Source organism: Engystomops pustulosus, chromosome 6, assembly GCF_040894005.1.
Source record: "Engystomops pustulosus chromosome 6, aEngPut4.maternal, whole genome shotgun sequence".
Lineage (NCBI taxonomy): Eukaryota > Metazoa > Chordata > Amphibia > Anura > Leptodactylidae > Engystomops > Engystomops pustulosus.
Genome location: NC_092416.1, coordinates 45,979,690 through 45,997,185, shown reverse-complemented (window position 1 = coordinate 45,997,185; position 17,496 = coordinate 45,979,690). Strand labels below are relative to the sequence as shown.

Here is a 17,496-nt window from a genome sequence, read left to right as displayed (position 1 = left end):
CCTACACGAAATCCTCTGCGGCTTCCCTGCACCGTCTCTCCAGTAATGAATCCCTCCGGGAGCATCCAGTCTCCGGTGTGAGTATTGAATACTGCCCACTGGGGCTATTGACGTCATCTGACAACTGGAAGCCCCAGGATTTCCGTCAGACTAGACTGCACATGCGTAAGCACCACAGGAGGTAGACAAAAGGGAATGAGTCACAGGGGAGCAAGAGAAGAGAAAAATAGACGGCTATAATGAGGGATGAACAAAACATCAAACCTCTATTATGTCTAATCATGCAGCAGACATCACCCCTATAAACCTTTATAATCGGGCACATCAGAAGCTCGGTGTGTGAAAAGAAGTGACAAATAACCTCTAAAAGTAGATGGAATAGTTGTTACATTGTACACGGGGGTCACAAGTTGGTGAAAAGAAAATTTTTTTTTCCATTTCAGTGTAAACCATGCTGGACTGTTCTGTCTTTTGTACGTAATGTAGTTTAGCCTGGCAGGTGTCATCAAGATGTATAGATTTCATATTCTTCCTAACTCCCTGAGCAATGCTGTCAATCCCATGATGCTAATGCACAGAATCACATGAAAAGCTACCAACCAGCGCCATCTGCTGGCCTAGACTGTAATTATTCTATCCCTGTGCTATACTATAATCGCACAAAACTTATCCCAGGCGTGGAATACAGTAGGGAGGTGGAGGGGTGACTGCTCCTCACCCCTCTCCATTGAAAGCCAAGTGGCAGAGCTGCTCAGTGCAGTCACGTTGCAGTGAGACACCGAATGCTAAAACGCACCAATGACCACTGGCCACAATAACGGTCGTGTGAATAGGGTTTTAAACAGGAAGCCGGAGGTTGCTAAATCAAGACTATATCTAACAACCTGTCCACCCATATTCATACATGTGGCTTGGCTGAGCATGCATGTGTTCTAGGGTCATTCTCCCAAAACATTTGTTAATATGCCCCATTCTTTTTTCCGCCATGACATTTGCCATTGGAGTAAAATGAGGACACAATAGATGTTCGATATCTCCTACGTTCATCGCGTACCCTGGACAGATTTAGAGCTACTATAATAAAATAATAAATGAAAGTTACACAGTTCTCTCTTCTGGTTATTTTTTTATTTTTTTTTTACAAAGTATAAAGCTTTATTTGCTAAAACCATGATGCGTCTTTCTAATTCTTATGATGCATCATAGGACACAGAGTTCAGTCTCCAGCACATTCTGTCTGTGCGCACCACGCCAAAGCGGTTTTACTTAGATTAATTAATCAAATCTTAACGCAGAGGACAAAGCCCGTAACATCTATTATGTACGGCTAGAGCCATGCAGACCAAATACGTCTTCTTACTTGGTGGCACCACCTGCAATTCCCCAGCACTACTTCATCCTGCTGCAGAGACCACAACACGTGGGTGTCTCTGATCTGACACTTTCCCGTTGCCGCTGTCCCTGCGAGGTGGTGCCAGAGTGTCTACGGACCGCTTCTGGCACTCCCAGCCCCCTGATTTATATTACCAGCAGTCTGCCATTAAAATATTTATGAAGGCATTACATCCGTGCGTGCTGTTCTAGGGTTGCAGAGGAGATCAGGCTCCGTCAGCCAGCAAACAACACAATGCTAATTATCAAGATTTATCTGCTCCCTTAGGAGACAGAGGTGCCTGCAATGTACTGCAGTGTAATGCATGGGAGGTCTCACCAGCAACGTGAGGGTCCGGGGCTGGGGGGATAGGAAGGAGGGTGACGACAGCTTCCAGAGGACAGAAGGTCACACGCTGCTGTAAATACCAGCTACAGTGTAACCCTACTCACTGCATACTATACGCGGAGATGGTCAATGGAGCACCAAGGGTCTTTCCGACTATCAGAATATCATCCTTGTATTTATGACTAATGGAAAAAAGTATGGGATGCCCACCCATCACAAGAATGGGGGTCCCGATACGCCTAATGGAGCAGCAGGTGCGGTAAGGCACATAGTGGACCTGCAGCTCCATTCAGTAGTGGGAACAGGACCCCTGGTTCTCGTCATCAGAAGGGCTCCCAGTGGTATGTTGCCTAGCAGTCGGACCTCCAACAATCACCAGATTACCCCTATGGTTTATAGATTTTGTGCCATGAATCCACTGTTCCGCCGGATACACTGCAGGGTTTCCACAATAAATTTCCATTTAATTCAGCAAATAAATATTTTGCCCTACAAATCTTGCCACTTTAAAGTCGTGCCCCTCAGCCGGGATGCTAACACAATATATTGAAGAAGACCTACTTGAATCTACATAATTGAGGGGCGAGTCACAGAATACATCTCACAAAACCTGGCATAATGCATTGCGGGAGAAGGCAGGGTTTATAGGTTGTCCCGGAACTGTACTTACCACGGCCTCCCTATCGGACACCCCAAAGGCGCACTTCTGCCGCTTGTTAGTGATGTAGGATGAATTCTCTTGGATCTTCTCCAGCAGTTGGCGCATCGGTTTGCAGTAATTGGACACTTTACAGTCCTTTAGGAAGCCTTTCAGCTGCAGAGACAAAAAAAAATATATAATTAAAAAAAAAAAATCTTAATATCTTCTATGGGTTACCAACCTTAGTGTATGTGTTACCAACTACAGCCCTGGACATAGAAAACATACTGGGCTACAGACAGACAGACAGGCATGCAGACGCAGGACACAGATCATGTAATGGATGAAGGTGCCAAAATAAAACTACCTTGTTATTATGGAATCTTGTAAAAGCTGAGTATTTCCGAAACATCAATCATCAATAACAACGACTTCAGAAACTAAAAGTTCAGGAATACTTAAAGGACATCTACCACCAGGATGAAAGACTGTATGCAAATGAGCCTGAGGGGCTCCAGGCTCCATTAACACCTATGGAGCCTGGAACCCCACAAGCTCATTTGCATACATCCTGGTGGTAGATGCCCTTTAAAGAGAGTCTAACGCCTTCACCAAGTATTATACATGGCTGGAAACATGGTATAAAGATATGTCCAAGATACTCACAATCTATTCCGTATGCTAATGAGGCAGTGGTGCATTCAGGTTGTATTTTCAGCACCCAGCGCATTGCTATTCCTACCTGCATCATCTCCTTCAGGCGATGGTCCAAGCTACTTACAAGACAAATCTCCTGACAGTAGTCCAGGCAGGAATATCAGTGCTCTGGGTGCTGAGGACACTGTCTGGGTGCAACAACTGCCTTATTAGCATACAGATTAAAATGAGTACTTTCCAAAAAAAAAAAAAAAAAAAGAATAATGGCCAAAAATAATATTGAAAAGTATTTTGGAGGAGTATTCTGAGCGAGGAGGAACACAAAGAACTTTTGGAGTCACACAGATATGTCTCTCCTGGAATTAATAATAAGCTTATTCAACTGTATATCATTCATCAATGTTATTTAACTCCCATGAGATTGCACAAGATGGGACGCCTACCGGGCCGGCACTTGCCTGCTAGTTCCTGGCATATGATATGGGAATGTCCCATAATTCAGGACTTTTGGAAGGATCTAATGTAGCGGTGCACCAGGTAGATCTCCATCCGAAGATATGCCTCTTCGGAATGCTTGACAAAGAGCTTTGGTCCCATTATGAGCAGGTGTTTCTTTTTTTATCCCGTAAAGCAATAGCAATCCGGTGGATGGACCCTCGCGCACCCAGGACCTCTCCATGGAAGTCCCTAGAGTTAATGCAATAGACCCATTTGAAAGAGTTCTCTTAACAAACAGCGATCCTGCCCAAAAAAAAATGTACAAAATCTGGGGAGGGTGGTGTGACTTCCCCCTGACCTATTATTCGTCCTTAGTGTCCTTGCTCGCAGATCATCCTCCTCCAGTATGAAGTTTAATAGTTGTGGCACATAATCCCTCTACCTACAGATACTCAATACCCTATATCAGACTGGTTGACCCCAATGGTATCCCATTAAAGTCAAGTGACCGGAGACCACATTCAGTTAAAGTTTTTATTGTACGTTTTGTTGTGTTTTTCTTTCCTTTTTTGTTTCTACTCAATTTCCTGCCTCACAAGATAAAAACAGGCAATGAAATGCTAGTCAATTGTCAATGGGTGCCAATTTAAGATTACATTACTACTAGGTGGCTAACCCTCTTGTAGCCATATCCTGTGGGGGTACACACTCAGTTGGGTTACGAAGCCAAATCCCATTTGCATGGGACTGCTAATGGCCTTATAATTCAGACCTTCATATCTTTCAGCCATTTGCAATTGTATGGTGTGGTCTTATCCCTGTAGTACACTGTGATACTATACTTTCTCCTTTCCTTTAACAGAGACCTGAGTAACTCCACTAACAGCGCCCAGTTTCTGGACCACTACTCTGTCTACTCTGTCACTACTAAGTCAAATATTTTCACTCACCTGTACGTAACTAAGCAAATAACAGGAAAAAAAAAAAGAGATCTCCTAATAGGATGACCCAGGGTGAAATATTCTGCATGACGGGACGCATGACGGGAGTCACAGGAAGACCTTTCCAGACCCCTAATTAAATTAGCATGACGTGAAAACTATTTTTCAAAAAAGACACAATTAAAAAAAAAAAAATAGTTTGGGATAATTTAGCTAATCCCTGAAAAATCTGGCAAACCCCCAATCTTGATACACGCCCTGAGGCCGCTGCGCCGCAAAGCACAGAGCGGCTGTTTGCACATCTGCAGCCGTGCTGAGAGAAACCCCTCTGGCAGGAGACTGCCGGCTCTGTTCCCAGTTCCCCTTCTTGGAGTTTCTCCTCGTACACATCTGGGATCGGGCAGGGACAGGGGAGGGTAACTGCTAACAGAGCCCTGAGCCGCAGACAGCCTGGGGGTCTCCTACGTGTCAACGTGTGGTCTAATGGATGACGCATGAGAAAAGGAGGGGAACAAAGGGGCAGGTTTCCAAATTTCCGTGCTAACGTCAGCTGCGAAGGCTCGGCAGTCTAATCTGTATGTGTGTGACCTGCGGCACGCTGCATCTGGCTCTCCTTGGACAGCGTCATGTGTCTATCCAGTTTCCAGACACGGTTTAGATCCTGAGCCTTGGTCACTCCAATGTGAAGCGAGGGTTAAGTAAATAAAGAGGAAAAATACAGGGGAAAAAAAAAATACTCCTAAATTTGCTAGTTTGACTAACGCAGCCCAAATAAGGAGACTAAAGTGGCCTTTAATAGTTGTTTGCCTCAGCCAAGCGAGTCTAAACAGGACGGAAGGGAGGTAATTGTCAATGAGAGGCCATCTTTTGGAGCGGCGGGCTGTTCAGCAAACTTTGCCATAATTAATATGGGATGACTGACCCGCAGTTACTAAAACATCCTGAAACCCTCACAGCTGCACGCCGAAAATAGAATTGCTTGGGAGTGTTTGCTGCCTCCCAACATGAAAACAGATCTCTGACGAGCATCCAAAACCGCTGCCGCTAACCCCTCAGCTGCTGGACCTACCGCAAATTCTGGGGTTGGATTTACCGTGCAAACTGTGTCAGAGCTTGCATGCTAAGAGTTAATAAAGGCCGACTAATAGCTACACGCCGCTCCGGAGCTGGGATTTGCAGTCTGCCAAAACAACTCTGCCGCCTCGCTCTTTTTCTCCCAGCACGGGGGGGAAAGTGCATGTCACCGAGACAGAAAGAGCGCATCACCCAAGAGCCGCGCCAGCCGGCGATTATCTGGATAGAGGCTGTCAGGCTGCCAATGATGCACACACACACACACACACACACACACACACACAGTTCCCTCTAAGGCTATGCTTCAACTCTCACCCACACAAGCCACCTATGGACGTACACCTCTCCAGCAGGTCTAATTACAGGGGTCTAAATAAGGTATAAATAGTCAACAAGATGATGGCACACAGCCATACTATTAACCAGTGAAATCTGATTATACAGGCCATATACACATACGATGTCTCGCTAACACCTATAAGTCGGCGTTCGCAGATGCCTTCTGTGCTGTTGGCGCATGGGGTGTCAGCAACATATTGGAGAAGAGCTGTGTGAATTCTAGCACATTGCATCAGAGGCGCTTCAGATCACGGTAGTAGTGGCCAGATACTTCAACCCATCTCTCCAGAGACAAACCTCTAATAATGGGATTGCAATAGGGTCACTTTATGCAAATGTGTAACGGGTCTAGGTATCACAGTCATAAATAATGAAAATTAAAACTGACTCAGCACAAAGTGGGAACATATCAGTGGTGCCAGCCATAAGAGGAGCGAAAACGGGGAGGTCCAGCCCAAAGAAACCCCTTTATTGTATAGGAAAGAACATTGCAATAATTCTGCACCACGAGCTTCCGTGAAATTTGATGCATAGCATCAGCCAAATCTGCAATTGACAAACCTGCAGCATGTGATGAAAGGGAACCCGTCAGTAGTTTTGACCACACAAATCTGCAGATAGTGTTAGATAGCAGCCCTGGAAAGCTGTGTAACCATATCTTTGGGTATGTTGTTAGTAGTGACGAGACTGTACAAAGTTCTAGTCCTGTTTGCGACGGAGCCTGCTCTTTTAGATAAACGCCAAGAGTTGGCTCTTCGCTTAGCCTTTCCCCAAATGAGATAATCCCACCCTATTTTGTGACCATGGCCCCTTTAACTCAAGCATTTTGAGTTAAAGGGAACCTGTTATCAGCGATTGGGCTAATAAACCACTACCAGTATATAGTTAGCAGCCTAATACGTTCATGTTTTTGTTTCTTTCATGATCCAGTGCGGTGGCATCATCTAAAAATCAACTTTGAAGTGAGATGTAAATTGGTTGTATAAGGTCAAGGAGGCTGATAAATTAACACTGAAATGAAGGTGGGGAGCTCTGAACGCCTCCTCCTTTGTGATTCACAATATATATCGGACCTCAGTAGATCTGGTTAGTGAGGTCTCTGGATGCAGGACCATCAATTACAGTGATGGCGGCTTTCTGAGGAAGAGAGAGCTTGACTTCAGTGTTAAAATCTCCACCTCCTTGACCACCAGTTTACACCTCACGTCAAAGTTGACTTTCTCGATGATGCCACCATATTGGGTCATGAAACAAACACGATCTGGAAGAAGGTGTTCAGCTGCTTGGCAACACACTGGTAGAAGTTTAGTAGGTCAATTTCTGCTGATAGGTTCTCTATAAAGGTGGGGGGGGGGCAATAGGTTGGATATTTAAAGCAGTCACTCAGGAATTCGGAACATTTCCTTGCAAAAAACAGAAGGTTCAGGCTGAAAGACCTGCCCAGCTCTGCTGCCACTACTTACTACACACAAAAGGTATGGTATAAAAGCAGCACTCCAGGCTTTATACTGCCTGCAGTTTATTATGATCAAATCTGCGGACAGACTCACTCTCTCAAGGGGATACGGGTCTCAAACTCAAGTGTGTACCCCTCAAGCCTTACCTCTTATATTTCGACAATGCAGAGCTCTCCACGCTGCTTAAAGATCATGATGAACTAGTGTACTGTACAGAAAAGCCCTGATCTTACCAGGGTGGATCATAACCCTCTATGATCCCCTAGATTACTACCAAGCGCGGTAAGGACAGAAGAACTGACCATATCTCTGCATTATCTGCTATTCAAATCTGTATTACACTCCAGAGCTGCATTTACAGATGTCTAGGCTTCAGAGCTGAAGTTCTTCTTCATTCGCTGCTGACTCACTAAATGCACAGGAGTTATGGGGGGCAAATAAATAGCATAGGTCCTAAATGTGGCATTGCTGAGGGTCCATCACCCAGCACCCTCCCACATCAATTGTACTCAGCAATACAATACACAAAAGGAACAGGAAGCAAACCGAGAGTTCTCTATGTAGAGGTCAGAACTGGTCCTGCAGAGTAGCTTCAATTTATTTGAATGGAAACCAAAGTGCAGTGATTGGGCTGAGCCACTACACTGAGAACGGCGCTGTCTGCTTTGTGTTCCATACTCTGTTCAGAAAAGTCAATAGGAGGTTATCAAAATGTTTTAACTCAGACCCACACACGACGCTAGTTATAAAATCAAAGGGCACCTCCTTCCAGGCTGCGTTACATAACAGCTGGGATCTCATGCTCAGTACGTCAGTCCACATATGGCGAAAGGAATCAATTTCCTCTGTGTACGGCCCGATGTTTAGACTACAATAACTACATCTTCTGTTCAAATAAATCCAGGCAATGTGCAGAACTTTACGTAAATGAGGTAGGATTCTGCCCCGACCGATGGCTGATACCGCTGAAATAACAAAGCTGGCATCTGGTACAGAAGCCATTTAACATTAAATTATACCAAATTCTAGTGATTTATGCTCAGGATGGAAAATTAAGAAAAAAAAAACATGACGACTACTAGACCGGCAATGAGAATGTGTGCAAAACACCTGTAACCGAAGACAACGCACGCACTAGGAGCGGCGGCTTATTCAGCACCGGAGATCAGTAAGACGAGGCCAAGATGATTAACTGAGAAACGCAATGTGCATCTGGGATATATTACACAGCCTCCACATGGACTATTAATCTGTCTCTTGATAGGCTACAAATAATTTAATGTTTTCAGCAAAGCCTAGCCTCATGCCTATATATCTTGACTGCAAATGTAGCCTCAGTGAACTCTGAAGTAACTGCATCCAAGCTACAAAACAGCCGAACCATCTTCATGATTTTATAGTATAAGGAGCGGCTTCTGTGTTCATAGAGAAAACCTCTCACATCAACCAGGATATGCCACTTTTATTAGAATAACGCTATCCCCATGACTTAATATCTTAAAAAAAAAAAAATAGGAACCCTATTCCCATGTAATTGTATCTAAATTTCAGAAAAGAATTGTGGGCACTCTGAGGATAATGACAGTTAGGGGGCAGCCCGGAGCCAAAGAGGGGGGAGCTACCATAATCTCACAACACAACAGATTTGTTGCCACTGCGAGGATAGTGGGTCGGGGGCAAAGAGAGGGGGAGCTGCCCAGGAGGAAAAATATGGTGCTGCCTAAATCTTAGAACACATCAGGATTGTGGGCACTGTGTGGATAGTGGGCCGGGGGGAGGGGGGGGGGCACTGTCCAAATCTAAATTTCAGTACACAACAGAATTGTGGGCAATGTGAGGATATTGAGAGTGGGGGCCGTCCGGGGGCAAAGACAGGAGAGCTACCTTAAGCACTGTACACTGCTAAATTATTGTAACTGTGAGAATAGTGGTCAGGAAAGCAAAGAGGGGGTTGGCCAGGGGGGAAAAGATGGAATTGCCTAAATTGGGAGCTACGAAGGGGGAGCCACTTAAAGGAAACCTACCACTTGAAGTGGCAGGTTTCTGATGGAAATACCGGGCACCAGCTCAGGGTGAGCTGGTGCCGGAGCTTATTTTCGTTAGTGTTTTAAACCGCGGTATCGCAGTTTAAAACACTTTTTAAACTTTATAGCCGGCGCAGGCAGGTACGCGGCAGGCAGGTTCCTACATAGGAAGTGAAGGAGAGCCGCGCGCATGGTAAGTGCCAAGGCGGGTACCTGCCTGCGCCGGCTATAAAGTTTAAAAAGTGTTTTAAACCGCGATACCGCGGTTTAAAACACTAACGAAAATAAGCTCCGGCACCAGCTCACCCTGAGCTGGTGCCCGGTATTTCCATCAGAAACCTGCCACTTCAAGTGGTAGGTTTCCTTTAAATATCACTACACTAAGGAACTGTGGACATCGTGAGGGTAGCGAGTCTGGGGGTAAAGGGAATGGGGCAAACACAGTGCCCTCTTAATTCCGGGACAACAAAGATGCCGAAATCTCACTACACTAAAGAATTGACCTGAGTGAAGTTGCCCCCCCACCCCCCACCCTGTTCAAACCAAACAAAATTGGTGTCAAACGTTTGGTGTCAAAACTACGTTTGTGCTGGTTTGTGCTGCTCCAATTTTTATTTGTGCTGCTTTTGTTTTTAATATATAAACAAAAAATTAAAGGTCAAAAGGTTAACCAGCCCCCGCCCCCACATAAACCGAATCAAACAAAACTGGTGTCAAACGTTAGTGCTACGTTTGTGCAGCAAATATTTTCCAACTTAGATCAGGTAAAGAATTGTGGGCATTGTTAGGATAGCAAGTCTTGGGGTAAATGGAATGGGGCTGCCCAGGGGAAAAGAAGGGACAAAAGAGGGGGAGATGCCTAAAGCTCACTACACAACAAGCAAAGAGAAGGGGAGCTTCCTAGAACAAAAGATAAAGCGCTGCTTAAATCTCAGAACACATCACAATTGTGGGCACTGTAAGGATTGAGGTGGGCAGTGGCCCGGTTATTATAGAAGGCACGTAAACTAATTACCCAACCCTGACTGAATCAGATCGCCCCAGCCAGGTCAGAACTTATGGACAAGGCCAACTGGCTCATCCAGGTGGAGAAAGGGTTCTTTCACAAACGTGAGAAACTTTGATCATGGATAGACCTTGGTTTAGCTTCTAGAGATCCAACTCACTACAAGACTCATCTGATCTTATACATTGCGTTTCACTTAAGTTGCCCAGGCTGGCCGCCGTTGGATCGGGTAGTCCTCCACAGTGCTGACATATTAATCCCAGGGTGTGTTTGTTGATACATTTGAGAACTTCTAGGATGCTCTACTATTACCCTCCCCCCATGGATGTGATCCTTTATGATTTAGAATGAGGAACGCTGCGACACTGTACATATTGATCATTTCTGGGTGTGCTCTCTGTTGGGATTTGGGTTTCTTGTGTTTATTGTTGTGTGTTTTGTCTTTAAAAACACTCAATAAAAATATGTTAATTAAAAAAAGGATAACGAGTCTCGGTGCAAACAGCTGCACCGCCTAAATCTCAGTAAACAACAGAATTGTGGGCACTGTGAGTACAGCGAGCCCAGGGGCAAAGAGTAGGGCGGTCGCCAAAATCTCAGGACACTACACAATTGTGGGCACTGTGAAGAGAGCAAAAGGCAAGGGAAGTGCCCAAAGCTCAGGACACAACAAAATGGTTAGGAAGGTCAGGAAACTGATAAACAAAAGATGGTTACTATAAAATGACCTTAGAAGAAATAACCACATCTTCCCAAATAAACCATGGTTATTCCATGCACAAATATCCATCCTACCTGTATGATGAAGGGAAGCACCAGTTCGGGGAAGCCGATGCTGTGGGCCTGGGTGTGCACATATTCTAACGCCAGGTCATAAATCTGGTCGATGAGCCCGTCCTGAAGACAAGAACACAAATAACACAGTTTTGTCAGAAATTAATGTCAGATTCATGGCTCCAGATGCAACATTTCTCCTCCCAGAGGCTAAAATCCGAGAGGACCTAGACATTTAATCAAGATCATTTACTTAATGAACTCTTATATTTTATAACAATAAATGTTAAGGAGTGGGCAAAGAAACCCAATGAGATAATAAAATATCTAATAAACAAAAAGTGATGAGGCAGCACTCCTGGAAAGGTGCAGTTATTTCACCAGTGTTCAGTAACAGGCAACGTTTCACCTTCCGATTGAAGCTATAGGGAGAGCTGCTTCCGCCTTTTTGTTTGTAGGATAACAAGGTGGTTTGGTCAGAACCTTAGAAGGCCTGCTGTCCATTTGCTAGGGCTGATCCAAACTACTTACCTTTTACTGGATGAATAACATATCTAGACAGCTGAACATCCTCCTGCTCAAAGGAAGGTGTACACATAATGGTAGATGGAAATGACACCCAACCACTGTGCTCGTGTCCTGGACTCCTAAACCTCAGAATGGGCTTTAAATCAATTCATTCTGCCCCTTCTGCTCTACAACAAGCTGCTCAGAGATATGACTGTGTTTGCATCATGACAGGTTTGCTTTAAAATGTAACATCATCTTTATACTTCATTGAGAGGTTATTATAAAGCTCCTGTGAGTAGGGGGTCTTGTTTTGACAGACACTTAAAAGGGACAATCCAGGCATAGGGCTTTCACTAGGTCTAGTGCAGGGAGGAGTAGCAGGACACTTGATTCAAGGAACAAAGCAATTTAGTCAGGTCCTGCAGTAAAGCATCTCCACCAAGAATTACAATCTGCTGGCAGCATGTTGAGAAATGCAATGTGATTTCCCCTTTATTATTTCTGATTCCATAATATTCCCATTTGAATCCATATGCTAATGAAGTCGCTGGTGCAGGTGTGACCTATGCATCCGAAAAATATGCAAATAGGTTTTCCATGAATGGATAAAGAATTTTTTTTTCTTTTAGCTACATTTTAAGGCAACCCCCCCTTTCAATAAAGCAGGACTTTCAGGAAGCCTAATGACATGATGCAGGATTAAAGCCAAACCAGGATCTAATAGGAAAAAGATCAGATTCTCAACTGTAGACAGCGCTGTTTCAATGTGGTTGCATCTCATCGGTATAGTGTAGGGTAGCTGGTTTAGCTGAGCGAGAGGCTTTTGACTATAGTTGGGAAGCAAGAAAACTCCTTATGGAGGCTGTAAGTCTCCACACATCTACAAGGAGGCCTAAAATGGCAAAGTCTACACAAGGAGAGCTTTTACTCAGGTCAAAAGCCTCCCACTCAGCTTAACAGTTCCCTACACTTTACTGATGAGATGAAAACACATAGAAACAGTGCTGTCTACAGTTGGAAATTTGTCTCTTCTGGAATGGATATATTGATTTGGCTTTAATCCTGCATCGCTCAAGCAGCCTTCTTGAAAGTCATGCTTCATGTTAAAGAGAGCTGCCTTACAAGGTAGCTAAGAGGCAATGTTCTCATTATTCCATCCTGGAAAACATAATTTAATACATCCCAAAATCCCCCAGTGAAGAATCAATCACAAACATCTCCAAGACTGAAATCTCAATCTCAATTGCAATTCTGTACAACATATCATAATGCTTCAGAGAGGTGGTAGACTTTCTTTCACATCTTTCCATAGACAAAAACTTCTAGGTTGACTTATAGGACAGCTGTTGTGTATAAATGGCAGCTCCCTGGACCCCACTCATTCTTTGAGGGGTTGTCCAAATGTTGAAAAACATGGCTGCTTTTTTTTAACCAAAAACAGCGCCACACCATGGTTTGTGCTGGTATTGCAGCTCATCGATATAGAAATCAGTGCAGCTTAGTTGCAATACCAGGTACTACCCATGGTCAGGAGAGGAGCTGTTTTTAGAAGAAAGCAGCCATGTTTTTTGACCTCTAGAGAACCCATTTAACTAGAAGTGGCACAACATCTTTAACACTAACACTTTCCGTGCAATACCACAAACTACCGGAAAACTGCTGTTAATGACGTTGCTCAAGTGGGAGTAATCACTAACACACAATACAAGGATATACAAGCATCATGTACCCTGAAGACTTTCTCTTGGAGGTTCACATTGGATAACTTCAGGATCACAGCAAAGTTGATGGGTTTTACACTAATCCGTCCCGGGCGTTTGTTAAAATTCACAAGCTGGAAAATCTGCAAGAAAAGAGAAATAAAAGGGAAAAAAATAAAAGTAAATCCTTTTGCTCAACATAAACAATCACAAAATGGCTTTGCAGCTGTGCACACGCAATCTAACGCTCACACAATCTAACTCTTATACATCTGGGCCGCCTTCCAGGACGGTTAACTTGCCAGCGGATTAGTATTATCTAATTAATATGTAATTAACTAATGTGTCATTATGCTGCTAATTCCTTCTCTCTGACTTGTCAATGTACAGACATCAATAGGATGCGCAACCATTAAATGCACTAGTGATTCCTGCCTCTACAGCACTACTGGGAGTTGTCAATTTTCCCCTACTTTTGCAAGACTTCTAAATTGATTTGGCTCATAAAATAAAAATTAGGCTTCTGTTTTTTTCCAAACGAGAATGTTTCACTGCAGAAACCCATGTCTATATGTTCTGGTACAGTATATGGACATCATAGAGAGGAGCAGCGGGGGGCGGGGTGGTCCGCTGCTAAGAAAGCCCCCCATCTATAAGCCAGGCCGGAGAGGCGGCATGCAATGCTAATGACCGATGCAGGGGCAATGCACAGCCACACACGGCTCCCACTCCATCAGATATTACAGGTGAATTACAGGGGGATTTTTACAAAGGGATTTTCTAGGTTTGTAATTTCTTATAGATGGTCCGACACTGCTAATCCAGCAGAATAATACAGAATAGAGACGGAAGTCCAACACTGCTCCCTGTAATGGCAGATGTAATCAACAATAATTCTTTATATAGCGCACACAGATTACGCAGCGCTGCACAGAGCTTGCCAAATCAGTCCATATCCCCAATGGGGCTCACAATCCAATAATCCTACCTGTATGTTTTGGTGTGTGGGTGGAAACCGGAGGACCCGGAGGAACCCCACAAACACAGAGAGAACATACAAACTCTTTGCAGATGTTGACCCTTGGACTTGAACCCAGATCCCCAGCACTGCAAGGCTGTAAAGCCACCATGCATATAATAGAGATCCTATTAACTTGTATGGGAACTCATCTGCAGATCTATGCATCAGTTTTACAAAACTTGAAGGAAACCGGACAACAATTTTTACCCAATTTAACAATTATCCCTCTAAGGAAGGGTATGAAATGTCCGTTCTAGAATTCCCTCCTTTATATGAAATCTCACCCATCTATAAAAAAAATCTCCTCCTAAATCATATGAAAATGAGCAAAGAAGAATCATATTCGCCAGAGGTGACTCCAGTTTAGAGCCCGCAGAGGGGAGAACACCAAATCTCCAGTTCCATTAGAATCCACTATGAAGTTAGTTCTTACTAAAAGGCAGCACCAACAGGGGGCCCCATTACTTTTTAAGTAGGGGACAAGTTGTCAGTATAATAAAAAAAATCAATAATTGATGGATTACAGATATGTTTTATTGTAAGCCAGAAGTTCCAGCTTTAGGAGATCAGACATTCAGCAATTTTCCCTTATGTCTGGCCAATAAGGCAGAGATCCAAAGGAATTTATGGTCTTCTAGAATCCAACACTTCACGTAAAAGCCACCAGTTACTGAAAGGGAAAGATCAGAAATAATTGCAGATTTTGTCTGTCATTACGTTGTTGGAGGTGCTGCTCATCTGTGTACCAGGCAGGCCAATTATTAAGCAAAAATGTCAATTACTTTTGGCTGAATTATATGCAATGGTCTTTCCTCTATAGATCTAGTTTCTTAGCCCATCTTCCCCCACACCCCTACCATAGATTACTTTTTTGAGTGATTAACCTCTTCAATGGTACGTTACAGGAGATGCAACTTTCTAATCTGCTCTTAAAAGGAAATATACAAAGCTGAACCCCTATGTATTTTAATAGAAAATCCGCTGCAGTTCCTCACACCGGCCACTACGCGGAGAATGGAGCTTGACGTACAACTCCGTTCTTTGTCTTTGTGCACCAGGAAAAGCTTATTGGTGAGTGTGATATGCAGAGACCACCGACTTCATATGACCGGTAATCATGTTTCATGATAGGTCAAGTTCTTAGAGATGGGAAAACCCCTTTAAGAAGGGCTTTTTCATCATTTGTTTTCCTTGGAAAAAGAACAATGTGAATGCTGAGGTTGATGTAATGAAGTTTCTGTGGAGCAAAGAACTTGTTTACACATAGCAGGGAACCTAGAGCTCCTTGCAGCCACCTCCTAGCCTCCACTGCTGCAAGGAAATGTAACAATAATAATAATTCCTTATTTATACAGCGCACACAGATTACGTAGCGCTGCACAGAGCTTGTCAAATCGGTCCCTGTCCCCAATGGGGCTCACAATCTAATCATCCTACCAGTATGTTTTGGAGTGTGGGAGGAAACCAGAGGACCCGGAGGAAACCCACGCAAACACAACTACATCAGATAAATACAAGTGAAACCCTACTATACCATCTGCAATACAATATACAGTTAGAGAGTCGTGAGGTTTACTTCAAGCGTAAAGAATGAAGAAAACTCCCCAAAAACTTCCTGACCTTTCTAAAAATATATGTACAGGTATAATGTACAACAGCCGACCATGTGATACTTTTATCTGTACATGACACACTAGTTTTAAATAAGCTTTTGCCAAATAAATGTAAATAAAGTAGACAACAATAGGTCAATAGGCGGAAATGTATTACTTTTGGGTACCACTTATTTCTTCTTTTGGAAAACTTTTAGAAAAACTAGTGATCAGAATAATGTCCAGGGACATAAGGGTGCAAGATGTAGATTGCTGCTTATGTTAACAGGACATGGCAAAACACTAGGGGTCTAGATGTACGCCCCCTACGACCACTGAAATGATAGGACACAAGAGCTCGGTAGTTTTCCTGTTCTCTTTGTTCACCAAATGGATTAGATATTTGCCAACTGAAGTCAATGGATATCCATGCACAATCTAGTGTGTATAGCGTCCTCCAAATATCCAGCGGAAAGCAGAGTTAGGGTAGGAATAATCATTCATTTCAATATGTCTTCTACTTCTGTTCCAAGGCAAACCAGCTGCTTCCAGGGGAATAGCAATCTAACATGAATGGTGAACCTCAGAGGTTGGACTGGTGGTGTATAGGCTCTTTCCAACGTACACAATTGTGAGCCTTGGGACAGTCCACAAAGCTTAAAGGGGTTATCCGGGTTTAAATTTTTTTTATGGCCGGGCTGGGGAGGGATAGTTAAACATAATAAACATGGACTTACCTCCTCCGGCGCCGCCAATGTCCCGCGCCGCGGTCACTTCGATCCGTGCCCCTGTAAACAAACAGGGGCACGGAAACCGCGCACAGGGAGCTTCCGGTCCGCGATGTGGACGGCTCCTCCCAAGCGTCCCTATCTCTCAGCGTTGTAAGCGCTGGGAGATGGTGCGCATGGGAGCTTCCGGCCGGCCGGAAGCTCCCTGTGCGCCGGTGTAATGAAACCGGCGCACGGAGAAGACGGGCCGCGGCGCGGGACATCGGCAGCACCGGAGGAGGTAAGTACATGTTTATTATGTTTAAATAGCCCTCCCCAGCCCGGACATAAAAAATTTTTTAAACCCGGATAACCCCTTTAAAATGCAATGAGTTCAGGTGGGCGCTTCTGCTCCGGTTTCACAAAAGAGTAAATATAGATAATTATAAGAGCAAAGGTCTCTTAGGAGAGATAAGAAAAGCTTTGCCTATTGCAAAACCTTTCAAAATCCCAAGTTACAAGACTTCCTAAAAGCGGGACACAGGTACAACCCATTTTAGACGAATAACTTTATTTTTCTGACTCTAAGATGCACTTTTTAGTAAGAAAAAAAAGTTTGGGGGTTGGATCCTCCTGAACTTCAAAGACCTTGCTGACTTCTGTCCTGGAGATCAGGTTAAGCACTGAAGAGCATTTCACCCGATGTCAGAGAGAAGAGCCTCTTCCCTGCTCCCTCCTCCTCGTCCTGACATGAGAATTGCTGCAGAACCTAGAATGACTTCAGAAGCACATGACTAATCACATGCTTCCTACATCACTGCAGGGTCCTTGCCCTTCCATGCTGCCAGAAGATAGGGCCAGAGAAGTCAGAAAAGAAGTTTCAGCTGGGACTGGAT

At 44.1% G+C, this 17,496-nt stretch overlaps 1 protein-coding gene across 1 annotated transcript in view; it reads right to left on the bottom strand.

Moving 5' to 3' along the window:
* NOC2L (NOC2 like nucleolar associated transcriptional repressor) overlaps positions 1-17,496 on the bottom strand; it is a 62,139-nt gene that overhangs the window by 13,403 nt on the left and 31,240 nt on the right. Inside the window, exons 13-15 of the mRNA XM_072155911.1 lie at positions 13,310-13,423; positions 11,092-11,193; positions 2,391-2,534 (exon numbers count right to left, since the gene is read on the bottom strand). Coding sequence (XP_072012012.1) covers positions 2,391-2,534; positions 11,092-11,193; positions 13,310-13,423 — 360 coding nt within the window. The remainder of the gene's footprint in view (positions 1-2,390; positions 2,535-11,091; positions 11,194-13,309; positions 13,424-17,496) is intronic.